At 33.2% G+C, this 17,287-nt stretch overlaps 1 protein-coding gene across 2 annotated transcripts in view; it reads right to left on the bottom strand.

Annotated features, from left to right (window-relative positions):
* Nucleotides 1-17,287, bottom strand: part of LOC148949911 (uncharacterized) — a 49,043-nt gene that overhangs the window by 25,502 nt on the left and 6,254 nt on the right. For both annotated transcript variants that reach the window (XR_016141947.1, XM_089091367.1), the window contains exons 2-3: nucleotides 16,436-16,682; nucleotides 11,557-11,904 (exon numbers count right to left, since the gene is read on the bottom strand). Coding sequence is in view for 1 of the 2 variants with exons in the window: in XM_089091367.1 (XP_088947493.1) it covers nucleotides 11,557-11,904; nucleotides 16,436-16,676 (589 nt within the window). In the remaining variant the exon portion in view is untranslated. The remainder of the gene's footprint in view (nucleotides 1-11,556; nucleotides 11,905-16,435; nucleotides 16,683-17,287) is intronic.

Below are 17,287 nucleotides of genomic sequence, written 5' to 3'. Positions count from 1 at the left end.
GCGTGTTTATTTGTTTTTTTGTTTTTTTTTTCTTTTCCCAGGGGTGATCGTAACGACTCATTGGTCCTAGAATATCGTGGAAGGGCTCATCGGAACGGAAATTTAAAGTTCTAGTACCCTTTTTAAGTGACCAAAAAAATGGAGGGCAACTAGGCCTACCCATCAAAAGCTACGAGCCTGAGAAAATTTGTCGGATATTCGAAGAAAAGGGAAAAGACCCCCTTGAAGTAAAAAAATTTTAATGAAAATAGCGCCATCAGATTGAGCGGGCTCATCTAAAAAGAAATTGACAGTTTTAGTGCCCTTTCTAAGTGATAAAAAAAATTGGAGGGCAACTTGGCCCCCTCCTACGCTCATTTTTTTCTCAAAGTCACCCAATCAAAATTTTGAGACAGCCATTTTGATCAGCATGGTCGAAAATATTATAACTATGTCTTTTAGGATGACTTAATCCCCCGAAGTCCCCGGGGGGAACGGCTGAAAGTTGTGAACTTTACCCAATGTTGACATATAGTATTCGTTATTGGGAAGTATACAGACGTTTTCAGGGGGGATTTTTTTGGTAGGTTGGGGGGGGGGTAGGGGGTTATATTGCAGGATCTTTCCATGAAGGAAGTTTTCATTGGGGAAGGGACATTGCTATGAAGGGGGCGAAGAATTTCCTAGCATTATTAAAAAAAAGATAAAAAATTAAATAAAAAAACAAGTTTTCCAACTGAAAGTAAGGAGCAACGTCAAAACTTGACACAAACAAAAAATTTTTATTACGCTACTTTTTTCACCTGCTAGTCACTACCGCGCTCTTCAAGCCAAAGATTTTTTAATACTTTCATAATAGTTATTTATTCGAATTAACGGCCTTTGGGATTAAGAAGTCATTTTCAAAGAATTGGAACAAAATTATAACTTTAGCTTATAGAGCGAGGTAATGCCTCGGGGGCAAACCCCCCAATATACGTATTAAAAATATATGAATATAGAAGTTCGTTACGTAAGTTAATTCGTAAGTTACGTATATTTAATACTAATAAAAAAGTTCGTAAATAAAATAAAACAAGTTTCGAGATAGCAATTTAACCAAATAAAAGTAAAATTAATATGGAAATTTTGTTTTGATTATTCATGTACAGTGAGCCAAAATCAAATCCTGTATTAATTCAAAAACGTTCAAAAATTAAATAAAAAAAAGTTTTTTTAACTGAAAGTAAGGATCGACATTAAAACTTAAAACGAACAGAAATTATTCCGTATATGAAAGGGGCTGTCCCCTCCTCACCGCCACGCTCTTTACGCGAAAGTTTTTTATTGTTAAAAAAAAATAGAGTTGTGAGAAAGTCAAACTTTAGCGTAAAGAGCGAGGCATTGAGGAGGGAACAGCCCCTTTCATGTATGGAATAATTTCTGTTCGTTTTAAGTTTTAACGTCGTTCCTTACTTTCAGTTAAAAAAAAGTTTTTTTTTTTATATAATCAAGGAGGCACACTTGTGCCTCTATAAAGAGGCGACCCACCACAATGTTAAGCGATTTCCGGTCTTAGCGGTTTCAGAGAGACAGCGGTGATCGCATTTTGTAGCCCAAGCTCCAACTAAGAAACGTGCAAAATTTTACCCCCCTCCGACTTTATATTCATGGGTAAAAGTGGGCCGGAAGTTTCGACCCTCCAACCACAGCCCCCTTTTAACGTTGTCCGATGGGGCTGAAATTTAGCGGTTAAGCTTTCCTAGGGCCCGGGAGCTTATCCCCGAAATTTCAGCTCAATCCGATCACTCCTTCCCTGTTTTCCAAAAACCAAATATAGCCACTTAAAGTTCATTTCTCTTCTCTTTTTTATCAGCCACGCCTGCAGGACACAGTTGGCAACGGATCAGGGTGAATGAGGACTCATTCGAAGCGGAATTCAACCTGTTAGGGCCTTTTGATGTTTTCAGACCGAAAAAATTATCCCCCGAATTTACATTTACGAAAAACCTCGTTTTCCTGTAAGAGCCCATGTTAATTTTCCCTGCCATAGCCCCCCTTTAACGTTGTCTGATCGAGATGAAATCTAGAGGACAAGGTTTCCTGGGGCCTGGGAGCTTATCCTTAAAATTTCAGCTCAATCCGATCACTCCTTCCTTGTTTTCCAAAAACCAAATATCAAGTTTTGTGGGGATTTGCTTGCGTCAAAAATACATCGCACAGAATAAAAATAATGTAATGTCTCTGTGGTAAAGTGGTCGCTATTCCTGACTGTCAGGCGGAAGATCCGAGTTCGATTCACCGTCAGAGAATTTTTTTTATATATTGAATTTAAAGTTTAAAAAAGAAACTCAGTTTCTTTTTTAAATCCGATCTATTAAATCCTTCGGCTCAACAGGCGTCTCCAGAAGAATATCACAGTCGGCCTTCAGGTTACAGGTAAGTCTCCACTGCTTTGATAGCATGGGGCCTGGGGCGGCTGATAAAAATCTTATTGGGCATTTGATTTGAGTATTCAGGAATTAAAAGCCTTAACACAAGAATCTTCAAAAGTGGGGGGTTTGGGAGGCGGCAACCCCCCCATCTTTAACTCCTCAAAAGATCAGCTAACAGTTAGTCAAGCAATAATAAGTTATAAACTGTACAAAACCGGTCAGATTGTATATTAAAAAAAACCCTCGTTATCTCGATTTAACCAGTCCTAGTCACGCGCGCGAACCGGGTCCCGCCCAGGTAATAAGAGGTACTGTTGGGGAGCGGCCGCCAATCCAACCCCCGCTTTTATATGTTAACGGAACTCTGCCCTCTTTAACACCTCACTCTTTAAGCTAAAGTTTTTATTGTTTAGAAAAAAGAGTTGTGAGAAAGTCAAACTTTAGCTTAATTCATTCTGTTTTATTTTATTTCATTAGCATTAACCAAACTAGCGGCATATAAAAGAGTGCGTTTAATACAGGAGTACCCATAAAACTACCAAAAATCACCGTCAATAAATACATGAAACTCAAAACGAATAGAAATACAATAACTGATCAAGTCAAACTCAAAACGAGCAAAATAACATGAGCAGGACAAAAAAAACCTTCCCTTCTCACGACCAGAACATAATTTGCACTTTACTGAAAATAAAATACATAAACTTAAAAGAATGTCTGTATGTATCTCAAACTGACAATCCACGGTCTTTTTTTTCAAACAGTTGGTGGTAACGAACTGTAAAGAAGGAGTGATCTGACTCAATAGTATCTAAAACTCTAAAATCAGAATTTTTATAGCAATAGATATATAAAAAAAACTAAAGTTTTATGCTGATTTTAAATATATAGGTTTTATCAAGTTTAATCTCACCCATCAAAGTTTACGAGCCTTAGAAAGTTTGCCTAACTTTTGAAAAAAGGGGAAACAACCCCTAAGATTCATTGAATCTTAATGAAAATTACACCATCAGATTCAGCGTATCAAAAAACTTACCTGTTTAAGCTCTTATCTTTAAAAATGTGGAATTTTGTACCTTTTGCCAGAAAAAAGATCACGGATGCGTCTTTATTTTTTTTTCCCAGAGGTGATCGTATTGACCCAGTGGTCCTAGATAATTGAGAGATGTCTTGTTCTAACGGAAATTAAAAGTTCTAGTGCCCTTTTGAAGTGACCAAAAAAATTTGAAGGCAACTATGCCTGCTCCCATGCCATTTTTTTCCCAAAATCGTCCGATCAAAATTATGAGATTGATATTTTTTCAGCATAGTTGAAAGGCCTAGTAATTATGTCTTTGGAGATTACATGACCCCCCCCCCCCCCAACACCCTAGGAAAAGGTGTTTAAGTTATAATATTTTCCCATTGTTTACATATAATATTTTTATTGGAAAGCATGCATGAATTTTTCGGGTGAGGATGGAAGGACGAATTTTTGCTGGGGGGAGGCTGTTGCACTAGGAAAACTTTCCATGGGGAGGGAATGTTACAGGAGGTGACGTTTTAAGGGGAAATTGTATGCTGGGGGAATTTGTCAGAGTGCCTGCACGAAATTTCTTTATATGTCTTGCTTTCTCTTAACTGACTCAATTTTACGCGTAGAGGTGTTAAGGGTAATTTTCCGGGTTAAATTTTCACCAGGATTGAATTCTTAAGAGGATATTTTCGTGGGGAGGGTGTTTCTTCGTGGAGGTGGAGCCAGATTTCCTGGTGTTATTTAAAAAAGGATCAGAAATTACATATAGTAAAACAATTTTTTCAACTGAAAGTAAGGAGCAATTTTAAAGCTTAATACGAACAGAAACCATTACGTATACATGGGGTTCCCCCTCCTCAACACTTTGCTCTTTACGCTAAAATTTAAATTTTGTCCCAGTTCTTTAAAAACGACTCCTGAAAAGTAAGTTTTTTTTAAATGTCGAAATACTTTACCGTGAAGAGAGAGGTGTTGAGGAGGGGGCAACCCCCCTCGTATACGTAACAATTTTTGTTTATTTAAAGTTTTAATGTTGCTCCTTACTTTCAGTTGAAAAAACCTCTTTTGTGTGTTTAATTTCAGTAAAGTGCAAATCATCATGCCAATTACAATGTCAGTCCTACTCATGTTTATTTTTGCTCGTTTTGAGCATGACTCGGTCATTTATTGTAATTTCTGTTCGTTTTGAGTTTCATACATTTTTATGGTTATTTTTGGTAATTTTACGCTTGGAAGATTATTTGACTATATTTCTCTCATTTAATGAAGGCTTAATGAAGCTCTTTACTTTTCTTTGAAAAACTTGCTTTGTGGAAAAAGTTTTTTTAATTATTACTTGTTATAAGATCAACAAAAGCTCAGCAAACCAACTTATAAACAAAGCACATAAAAGACTACAAATGTGACTTGTGTTATATGTTTACTTCACATTTCCTATAAGCCTTTAAAAAGTAGAAATATCGGTTGCTGTTTTTTTGGTGAATCTTGAACGGCGTGGCTTTTATTGTAAAACACAAACAAAACCAACAAAAATTACGATAAAAAGAAAGATTGCTTAAAATAAACTGTGAAATTTTTATTTTTAGAACTGTTTTGTATTAAGCAAAGCTTAAAAGACCTCAAAAACATAAAGGAAGTTAGCCCTTCTGAAGTTTGTGGTAAAATCTTTATGGTTTAAGTTTAACTCAGGTACTTCATATATTTTCAGGTCTAGGGCTAATTAGTTAATTCGTGAACAAACTATGTTAAGCAAAAAGATGGCCGATCAAATGCATAGATAAGTTTCCATGGGTAGTGTTATTAGTCAGGAGGGTGGACGGCATGATTAAGCTAACTTTAGAATAGCCCCTGCCCATTTGTTTTTGCAGTTTGAAGAACAGCAAAATATTTCAATAAACCAGGAAAAGCAGATGATAACATATATTGGTGAAAATAGTCAAGCATGGTAGGATTTTTCCTGAAAATTATTATGTAGATTCTTTTAGTGTGGGAGTTGATGTAATGCATTTCAAGCTGTAGGATCTAAAAAAAAAAAAAAAAAAAAAAAAAAAAAAAAAAAAAAAAAAATACGACACAGTTCTATCTTGCCTCCAAGGGCTATAATGAGAGAAAAGATAATATGGCTAGGATATTCTCTGCGGATGAAGGATCATGAATTATTAGAGATCGCTCTTTCTGATCAACCATATAATGCTAAGTGAGAAGCGAGTCACCCCTAAATTGTAATCATCTGCTAGGGTAAAAAGACGGAAGCTTTAAATCAACTAAGACATAAGATGTCTCAGGTGGGCTTTTCCTGTAATGAGATGTTAGCAATATTTGCATTTTTTTTATTCATTTATAGTGAATTTTGCATGTTTTAAATTTGAATTATTATTACACTATTCCTAATCCTCTCTGTCTTTATTTATTTTTTATTTTTCTTTTAAAAACTAAATTTTGATTTTTTTTTTTCCAATTGTTTATTAAACATGTTGTGCTTACAATTCTTTATTACAACAGTAATAAGATTCAAATCATGCCAGATACTTTTAAGGAGTATTCAACAGAATTTAAAATAAAATATAAAAAAATAACTTCGTCAATATTTTTAAAGGTCCAAACATATTTCAGTTTCAAAATTACCTGAAAACCAGGATTTTTTTTTCATTTTACTCATTTGTTTGGTGCTAACAACTGCACCAGTGGCCCAAACATAAGAAATAATTAATATTTCTTAAATCAGGAAGAATTATTACCCTGGTGATATGACTAATTGATTAGAAGATGTCTTTTCCTATTTTCGATCATTTTGAAAATCATTTTATTTTCCTCACAATCGGTAAAAGACCAACATTAGATAGGAAACTATAAAAAAATTATTATCAAAAAGCTAAGGTTGATGGCTTGGTTTAACCCTAATTGGAATCAAAACACTCTCAAGGGATACGGCAGAAAAGCACTGCTAGGGTTCCCACTTCTGGGAAACAACGAATGTTCTCTCATTCAGGATCTTTAACTATCCCAAGGGCTTGACAAACTAATAAAAAGTATATTTTTTCAATGTCGATTATATTGAAAATCATTTGAATTTCTCCCTTAAAGTAAAAAATTGACGTAAGATAAGAGAACATAAACATTCTAAGTACCAGAAGCTTAAAATGCATGGCTCACTTTCATGTTAACTGTAAAAGAAGAAAAATCAATTTTTTGCTTGGCATGTGTCTCTTTTCTTAATTTTTCCCTTTGTACTTTTTGCGCCTCACTGGTGATAATGCGGTGCTAAAATAGAGTCTGTATATACAAGAAAAAAATTAAATCATAGTCCTTAAATTAGAAGAGGACTTAAGCCACAGAAAAACCATAATTTGTGTTTACCCTCAGTAGAAATAGCTTCAGTAGTTCATGACCCCCAATCCTAAGCAGAACCTCCACTTTCTTTTTTGGTAGCTAATTCTGACAGCAAATTATATTTAGAATCTGAAATCTCTTTTTGGTAAGTAGTTTATAACAGAAACTTTAGTTCCCAACTCTGCCACTAGGATGATTATCCCCGCTAAAGTTGCACTTCGTAGGGAATGGCATCATAATTCATCAAATCAAAGGGTCCAACTTTTAATTTTAATGGGGTTTTCATATATACTGTTTGTCCAAAGACTGTTTTCTGAGTCGCAACATCTTGTAAACGTATATCACTCTTTTCTTGTAATTTTCTATGAATTATATACTTGGAAGGTTTTACTTATGAACTAGGACGATTCAAAACTTCATAAGCTATCAATTTACACCAAAATTTCTTAGTAAAACATTTCATAGAAATTTCCTTTACATGCTGCTTGCATGAAATTTGTTGTTTTTTTTTCATCTGAATATTGGCCTTGTGTTTTGATAAGGCTAGGTTAAAGGTAAAAAAAACATGGTTCTTGAAAACCACATTATAGTAACAGGGTGGTACGAGTCAAGAGGTGGGGATATAGGTAGAGTAGGGTTTTACCTATAAACTACAACTGTTGAAAACTTTCAATAAATTTAGTTTTTCATCTTAACTTGGGCCTGGCCTTTCAATAAAGCTAGTTTAAGAGTAAAAACCACATATTTTTTAACAGCCAAATTTTAGTGTCAGGATGACATGAGTTAAGTGGGTGGGAATACACCTAGATTAGGGTTTTACCTATGAAATATGACTATTCAAAACTTTCCAAGTTGTCAATTTGTACCAAATTTCCATATTATTAGACTTTATAAGAATTTTCTTTTACAAGTTGGGGGATTTTTAAAGTTTTAAACTTTTTTACTTTTAAAGTCTTAGGTTTTTCCAACTGTTTTGCTTCAAAGATCTTTAGATTTTTAGTGTTTTAGTCTGAATTTTAGTTTTCAATATTTAGATTTAAGTTCTTATAGTCAAAGTTACATACTTATCACGGAAATTTTTTTAGGGCAAAACTTGCTAAGAGCAGATAATCAAAAGAGCGTTTTACAGCAATGTACAGAGACAGACATTTCTAGTATAGCTTCCGTGCCAGCTTTTCAGAGGGGCTATTCTTTGCATTGCCTGCGCTCTTTATTCACCCCACAAAATTAGTTTTTTGGTTTTCTTAATATTCCAACCTTTTAACATTTATTTCACGTTTCATAACGTTTTTTCATCATAGAATTAGATCATTTTCTTTCCAAACATGTCCACCTACAGCGAGTCTCTCTCTTTATCTCATGGGATTTTTAAAGTTTATTTTTTTTAAGGTTTAGATTTTTCTAAACTTTTATACTTTTCAGAATTTTAGACTTTTAATGTTTCAGTTTAACTTTCAGTTTAAACTGATAGATTTAAGGTTGTACTGTCAAAGTTAGAAGCTTATTACGGGAAAAATAAAAAGTCAAAACATACTAGGATCAGAAAATCAAAACAGTGTTCTAAAACAATGCACAGAGACAGACATTTCTAATGTAGCTTCAATACCAGCTCTTCAGAGGGGCTATTCCTTGCGTCGCCTGCACACTTTTTTCACCCTTCCACATTACTTTTTTGGTTTTCTTAACATTCCAACCTTTTAAAATTGATCTCACGTTTCATCATGTCTTTTACATCATAGAATTAGATCTTTTTCTTTCCAAATATGTCCATCTACAGCAAGTCTCTCTCACTTTATCTCATGGGATTTTTAAAGTTTAAGTTTTTTTTTAAGGTTTAGATTATTTTAACTCTTATACTTTTAAGAATTTTTAATTTTTAATTTTTCAGTTTAACTTTCAGTTTTAAACTTTTAGATTTAAGGATGCACTGTCAAAGTTACGAGCTTATTACCGATAAATTAAAAATTCAAAACATATCAAGACCAAATAATCAAAACAGTGTTCTAAAACAATGTACAGAGATAGCCATTTCTAATGTAGCCTTCATACAAGCTTCTCAGGGGGGTTATTCCTAGTATGTCGTAGACTGCTTTTCCACCCCTCAACATTTCTTTTTCGGTTTTCTTGATATTCTAACTTTTTGATATTAATTTCACCTTTCGTCAATTTCTTAACATTGTAGAATTAGATCTTTTTCCTTTCAAAAATATCCAAATACAGTGAGCTTCTCCCTTCCTTGATCTCAGGGGATTTTTAAAGTTTAAGTTTTAATTTTTTTATGTTAAAATCTTAGATTTTTTCAACTCTTATACTTTTAAGTTTTTTAGATTTTCAATTTTTAGTTCAATTTTCAGTTTAAACAGTTAGATTTAGGGTTTTACTGCCAAAGTTACAAGCTTATAATGGAGAAATGTATTGGGTCAAAACATGTTAAGACCAGATAATCAAAAGAGCGTTCTACAACATTGTACAGAGCTATCTTTTTTAAATGCAGCTGCAGCTTTCATGCCAATTCATCATGAGGGTTACACCTTTCATGGCCTAGGCTCCTTTTCCACCCATAAACATTACTTTTTTAATTGTCTTGATATTCCAACATTTTAGCATTACTTGTACATTTAATCTTGATTTTTACATCATAGAATTAGATACTTTTCTTTTCAAACATTGGATGTCATTATCAGTCAACTCTAACAGTCCAAATTTGAATTAAAACTTATTACTAACGAGGCGAGTCGTCTTGTTTAAACACATGTGATTTAATGGCAAGGACATGATATAAGGTTTCCTTTACCTTTTGTGGCTTTTCGTGAATGTTTGGCTCCCGGGGATTATTATTTGAGATGTTTAATTTGGTATTTCATGGTTTGAATTGTCTGGAATTTATGATTGGCTCTTTTTTTTAGCTAAGTCTCTTAGACTTTTATAGATGTATCGTGTCTGAAAATGTAAGGTAAAACTTATCATTTAAAGGGTGAAAAAGCCTTTCAATGATTCTTGACCGATAAACCATATCAAAAAGTAGATAAAAAGAATTAACAAAAATGGAAAAAAAAAGTTCCAAACATTAAATATCAAGAGAACAAAATTCAAATCGTTAAAATTAGGGAAAAAAATTCCAAAAACTCAATTTACATAAAAACAAATTCAATACACCAAAATAATAGAAAAAAAACAAAACAGTTATTTGTTTTAAAATCCCATTTTAACCCCCACCAACGGCCACCAGTTGCAGTAGGGGTCCCTGGCATTCGTTAGGTCTTCATAGGGCTCCAGATCTGCGGTTGGGTGCTTTGGGGAGAGCCAGGCCGCTTTTTGGGGCCCCGATTTCAATGAGCAAGTATTTGACGAGCTCAAAGGTGTTGAAACTGAACGAATCGCCGAATGCTTGTATTATGATACTTAAAATTTTGACTGTTAGAGCAGACTCATTTTGAGATCTCATAAAATATTACATCTAAAAGATTAGACTGAAAGTTAAGATAAAACATTCAAAATCTGAAATTCTTAAAAGTTAAAAAATCCAAAACTTTAAAAGTAAAAACTTTAAAACTCAAACTTTAAAAATCATCTGAGATAAAGGGAGGGACAGGCTTGCTATACGTGAACATATTTGAAAAAAGAAAGATCTGATTCTATGAAATGTAAAAAGATGACGAATCATGAAATTAATACTAAATTGTTGGAATATCAACAAAACGAAAAGTTAATATTCAAAAGCAGAAAAGGAGTATACACCAAGCAAGGAGTAAGCCCCCTGAAAGCTGATATAAAAGCTATATTAGAAATGGCTATTCCTGTACAATGTTGTAGAACACTCTTCATTATTTCGTTTTTGTATGTTGTGATCCATTGCATTTCTCCGTAATAAGCTTGTGACTTTTACAGTAGAACCTTAAATCTAAATGTTTAAAGCTGAAAGTTAAACTAAAACATGAAAATGGGAAAATTTGAAATGTATAAAAGTGAAATAAATCTAAGACTTTAAAAGTAAAAAAAAAATAAAACTTAAATTTGAAACACCCCCAACATGTAAAATTCAAATTCTTATAAAAGCGAATAATATACAAATTTGGTTTAAATTGATGGCTTGGAAAGTTTTGAAGAGTCCTTGAACATAGATAAAACCCTAGTGTATGAATACCCCCACCCCTATTAACCCATGTCACCCTGTCACTAAAATAGGTTTCTAAGAAACATGTGTTAATTTACTCTTAATTTACTCTATTGCAATACTATGCCAAAGTTAATATGAAAAAAAATATTGAACGTTATAAAAAATTTTAGTTCAAAGGTCAATTCTTACTCAAGTTATATCTCCGCCCCTTAACTCTTGTCACCCTGACACTAACTCATTTTGCCTAAAATGTGGTATTTAATACATATGTCTTTTTATATTCTTAACCTTGCTTTATAGGAGGAATAGGGCAAAATTAATATATAAAAACAATTTACTGCAAGCAACATGGAAAAAAACTTTTAAAATCTGATGCTAAGGAAGTTTTGGTAAATTGGCAACTTGGAAGGTTTTGAATAATGCATGTTCAAAAGTAAAACCTTCCCCTTGATATGTGACCTTAGAGTAGCGAATAATCCTAGCAACAGGGTTGGGAATTAAAATTTCTGTTATAAACCACTTACCGAAAAAAGGATTGAAGCTTTTACATAGGATTTGCCGTCGGAATTAGCGACCAAAAAAGAAAGTTGAGGCTTAACATAGGATTTGGGGTCATGAACTACTAAAGCCATTCATATTATCCTCCAAGATACATTTATGAAAAACTTAAATAAATCAAAAATGAAATTAAGGAAACTTACCTCCATCAACGTTTTCGCGATAGTTGCAGACGTTGAGAGAGCTGTCAAAAACAAGGTTGGCTGGGCATTTATGGACAATTTCAAATCCGTTGGAGCATTGAATGAATTTGAAGCAATCTCCAGGATAGGGAACATAAACTGAGTAATGGCCATCCACTTCTGGACAATTTCCTGTCAGAGTTTCTTCTGAACCGTCTGTGTAAACTTCAGTAGTAGGTTGTTCACTAATTTCTACTTCTGTTTCTGTGTTTTCTGTTTTAGACTCAGTTGTAATATCTACAAAATCCTCAGTTGTAACTTGTATTTGTTCTTTTGTCGGCGTAGGCTGTTCAGGATTGGTGCCGCACTCTGTTGTTGAAACAAAGAAAAATTTAATTCCCAATTAATATGACAATGATTTATCAAGTTTAAAACGAGTAGTCCATCTATATGAACCTTAAAATCAGCTTCTTTGCAACCGTTGAAATTTATTCCAGTTCCACTTTGTTGCAATTTTTGCATTACTGTTGCATTTGTATCTAATGACAGTCATCGCTTAGACTTAGGAGAGAGTTAATGTTCATTAAAATAGGAACCATAATTATCCCGAGGACTTAATATTAAATTTTCATGACGATCTCGAAAACTTTGGAAAACCTGAGGATCTAGCATAAGTTCCACACTTGCAAAATTATGAGCCTATCTCAAATTGGTCACTATCACGAATCACCGAATGCTTCTAATACGATACTTAAAATTTGGACTGTTAAAGTGGATTGATAATGAGATCCCATAAAACCTTACATCTAAAAATTTTAAACTAAAAACTAAGCTTAAAACATTCGAAATGAAAAATTCTTAAGAGTATAAACGTTAAGAAATCCAAACTTTAAAATTGAAAAAGTTTAAAACTTAAACTTTAAATACCCCCAGAGATAAAAGGAGGATCAGGCTTGCTATACATGGACATGTTTAGAAATAAAAAGATCTAATTCTATGACGTATAAAAATGAAGAGTCGTGAAATTAATGCTAAGAGCTTGGAATATCAATAAAACAAAAAATTAATAGAAGAAGTGTACTCCTTGCAAATACTAACCCCTCTGAAAAGCTTGTATGAAAGTTATATTAGAAACGATTATTTTTGTACAATTTTGTAAAACATTCTTTTAATTATCTCGTCTTTGTATGTTTTCACCCGTTACATTTTTCCGTAGTAAGTTTTTAGCTTTGACAGTACAACCTTAAATCAAAATGTTTTAAATTGAAGGTTAAACTAAAACATAAAAATCCAAAAAAACTTTAGAAGTAAAAAAAACAATTAAAACTTATAAATTAAAATTCCTCAAACATGTAAAATACAAATTTTTATAAAACATAATAATTTGAAAGTAGTTTAAATTGATAATTTAGAAATTTTTGAACAGTACCTGTTCATAGGTAAAACCTTAGAGTATGTATACCCCACCCCTAATAACTCATATCATCCTGAAACTAAAATGGGGTTTTTAGGAAATATGTGTTTATGAACTCTTAAGTTAGCTCTATCGCAAGACTGAGCCAAAATTAATATATAGAAAAAATCTATTGAAAGTTTTAAATAGTCCTTGTTTATAGGTAAAACTAAACTCAAGCTGTATCCCCGCCCTTTAACTCTTTTCACCCTGACACTAACTCATGTCACCTAAAATGTGATGTTTAAAATATATGCATTTTTTTTTATCTTAACATTGCCTTATCGAAAGAATAGGGCAAAATTAATATAAGAGAACAATTTACTGCAAGCAACATGAAATTTTTGTCAAATCTAATACTTACTGTACTGTAATCTGTACATTTAAGTTTGACCTGTTGCCCAATTTGTATTCGAAAATTAGCAAGTTTAATTGTAGTTCGAAGCTTTTGTAGCAAGGCTGGCAAATACAAGGGGGCGGTCTTCTCAAATGGTAAATAAGTAAACAAATTAGACAGACAGATGTTGTTTTTCTTAGAGGTTGCAATTCTATTTGTGAAGAAACCAGCTGTTATCATATGAAGCGCAATAGCGGTGAACAATGTGGAGCACATTGTAATATTATTTTTTTTTGTCTTACACCAGGGCACTTTGTATAAAAGGAGTTGTCGTAGAAACTTCGAAAAGGGCTGATTCAATTTGAAATTTGAATGGCTATTGCCCTTTTTAATAATCAAAGGTGATTGGAAGGCAACCAACACTCCTTCCACAACCACCATTTCCCCAAACACATCCAATCAAAATTTTGACATAGCGATTTTGTTCAGCGTAGCTGATTTCCAGATAGAAATTATGCTTTGAAGAGATTACTCCCCCAGAGCCCTCAGGGCAAGGGTTTTAATTTATGCCCTGGGGGCATATAAGGTTTTTATAGAAAGCTTTGTCGTAAAAACTACAAAAAGGGCTCATTCGATTGGAAATTTAAAGACTCAGTACCCTTTTTAATAGTCAAAAGTAATTGGAAGGCAACTAACCGCCCTCTCATGCCCACCTTTTCCCCAAACATATACAATCAACACTTTGAGATAGCCATTTTATTCAACGTATTTGAAAGTTCTGGAAATTAGGTCTTTGAGGATGACACCCACCCCCCTTACAGTCCTATGAAGAAGGGTTGTAAATTATGCCCTGGGAGCATTAAAGGTTCTAGTAGACAGTGTTGTCGTAGAAACTTCAAAAAGGGCTCATTTGATTGGAAATTGAAATGGCTAGTGCACTTTTTAATAGTCGAAAGTGATTGGAGGTCAACTAGCACCCCTTCTACGCCCAATATTTATCCAAACGCATTCAGATAAAAAATTTTGCACTTTAATGAAAAAAATATAAATGTTTTTACTTTTATAACTTTAATAAATCAAATGAAATTAACATTTTACTGAAGTAACTGAAGATTATGAGTATGATTTTTGAAAAAGGGGAAGTACCTAACGATTTTAGGAAAAACCTTAATAAAGCCACTTTATAAGAAAAGTGATTAAAGTGATTGTGGTAATTATCGAGGCATTAGTCTGGTCTCTGTAGGTAGTAAATTACTTAGTAATATGATACTTTTTAGACTGACAGATGCCGTTTTAAGAGAAAGTTTTAAGAGAAGAACAGTGCGGTTTTAGAAAAGGTAGAGGATGTGTCGACCAAATTTTCACTCTTAGGCTAATAATTGAGAAGTGCCTGAGTTTTCAAAAACCTTTGGTCAGTTTTATAGATTATGAGCAGGCGCTCAATTCTGTTGATAGAAGAGCTTTAGTAAAGGTTTAATTCTTGTATGGTATACCAGACAAATAAATTAAAGTGATTAGTGCTATGTACGAGAATAACACTGCTGAGGTTAAGGTAGGAAATGAGGTTAGCAGCTGGTTTTGTATTAAATCAGGAGTTAAGTAGGGTTGTGTTTTATCAACCTGTATATGGATTATTTCGATGGACTTTGTTTAAGAATTACAGGAAAGGCAATAGGAGACCACGGATTCAAATGGGGAGGAAAAAGTCTCCTGGACTTAGATTATGCTGATGATTTAAGCATCCTAGATGAAAGTGTGAGCAAAATGAATGAGGTTTTAGAGGTTTTGCGAGCTCAGGATGCTAGAATAGGTTTGAAAATTAATATTAGGAAGACTAAGTCACTAAGGCTAGGAATAAGTGAAGATGAAAGGGTGACGTTGGGTAATGAAAAGATAGATCAGTTGGGCAGCTTCACTTACCTTGGTAGTATTATTAGTAAAGATGGTGGGAGCAGTGAAGATGTTAAAAGTAGAATAGCCAAGGCTCAGGGTGTTTTTTCACAGTTAAAAAAAGTCGGGAAGAATAGGAAGATATGTCTGCAAACCAAGATTTGAATATTAGAAGCTACAGTGATGACAGTGGTCAAATATGGCTCTGAAGCATGGACGCTGTGAAAAGCGGATGAAGATTTGCTAGGTGTTTTCCAAAGAAATTTCTTAAGGATTGTTCTGGGTACCTGTCATAATTCATATTTCAAACAATAGGCTATACGATAAATGTGGTCCAATACGACTCTCTAGGGCTATAATGAAAAAAAAGTTGAGGTGGCTAGGGCACGTTGTGCAGATGAAGGATGGCAGATCACCGAAGATTATTCTTTTTGGCCAACCGTCTAGGGCTAAACGGAAAACAGATCGTCCCCGTTTGGGGTGGGAGGACGTCATAAAGAAAGATTTAAAGGAAAACAGAACTTCGTGGGCGGGTGTAAAATGGGAGGCTTTGAATAGATTGGGGTGGAGGAGGAGCGTGCACAGCTGTGATGGCCTCAGGTGGCTTTGTGCTGCGGTTGAATTGTTAGTAGTAGTAGTACTAGTAGTAGTAAACTGACAATGCACATACCTTCATTTGTAATTTTTCAGTAAACTACAAATTATGTTCTGGCCTTGGGAAGGCATATGGGTTTTGAGCCCTAGTCATGTTAATATCCACTTGCTTTAAGTTTGACTTGGTTATTTATTGTAATTTCTGTTTGTTTTGGGTTTCATTTATTTATCGATGCTGATTTCTGCTACTTTCACGCTCGGTAGATTATTTGATTTTATTTTTGCTCATTTTTCATCTAATGGAGTTCTTTACTATTTTTTGAAAAACTTATTTTGTTGGATTTTTTTTTAAATTAATTGTTGTGAAAACACTGAGTATTTTTCCACATTTAAACTTTCTTTGCTGACCAAAACACCATATTCAACAGCCTCATACATTAAAAAAAAAAAAAAAATTCCGATTGCCGTATATGATTAGATCTAACGTGGATTCAGGGTTTCAAACAACAATTTGTTTTTGAAAATCTTGAGGCTTCAAATTTAAAAAGATTTCCAATGGATTTAATGTGTCAGTGGAAGATTTGTTACGTTAACTTGCTGCCAATTATGTTAAATTGCGAAATTACCTCCAACAACGCGGTCCGGAAAATTGCAGACATTTAGAGTACTGTCAAAGACAAGACCAAAAGAACATTCATGCACTGTTGCCAAACCATTAGAACATTGGATGAACTGTGTGCAATTTCCAGGGTAGGAGTAATAAACAACTTCATCATCATCTACACTCGGACATGTAATTTCGACACATAATGACTTCGAAGCTTCTGCAGTTACAATCAAAGCAATGGAAGTTAAAAATATTATCATTATGCTCTGCAAAAAAAACAACGAAACTTTACTGATTTAACAAAGAGAATAAGATTTAATCGTGAACAAGTTTATTATGTTTATATATATGTTTATATATATAAACATATATATATATATTATATATATATATATATATATATATATATATATATATATATATATATATATATTATGTATTATGTATTTATTACGTTTGTTTTATATATGTTTATATATATATGTTTATATATATGTTTATATATATATTATATATATATATATATATATATATATATATATATATATATATATATATATATATATATATATATATATATATATATATATATATATATATATATATATATATATTCAGTATTCCCTAAAGTTTTGCCTTAAGACTTTTGGCATTTCAAGATGCATCCAAGATCAAGCATTATCTATCCAACAATAAATGTTATTCATAAATGCTGGGCAAATTCCACAATTCCTAACCATTGCACCAGGGCTGTGGGTGTTAAGCAGAGCTTCCATTTCTACTATATTTTAGAGTAGACTAATTATTTTGAATATTTCTCCTCTAATATTTTTAGACCTACTTTACTACTTTATTTCTACTTTAAATTTTT

The sequence above is a fragment of the Artemia sp. Qi Xiang Cuo genome, chromosome 7, assembly GCF_049724085.1.
Source record: "Artemia sp. Qi Xiang Cuo chromosome 7, ASM4972408v1, whole genome shotgun sequence".
NCBI classification, from domain to species: Eukaryota; Metazoa; Arthropoda; class Branchiopoda; order Anostraca; family Artemiidae; genus Artemia; species Artemia sp. Qi Xiang Cuo.
The sequence above is the reverse complement of the archived record's forward strand: the minus strand, read 5'-3'. Positions and strand labels throughout refer to the sequence as shown.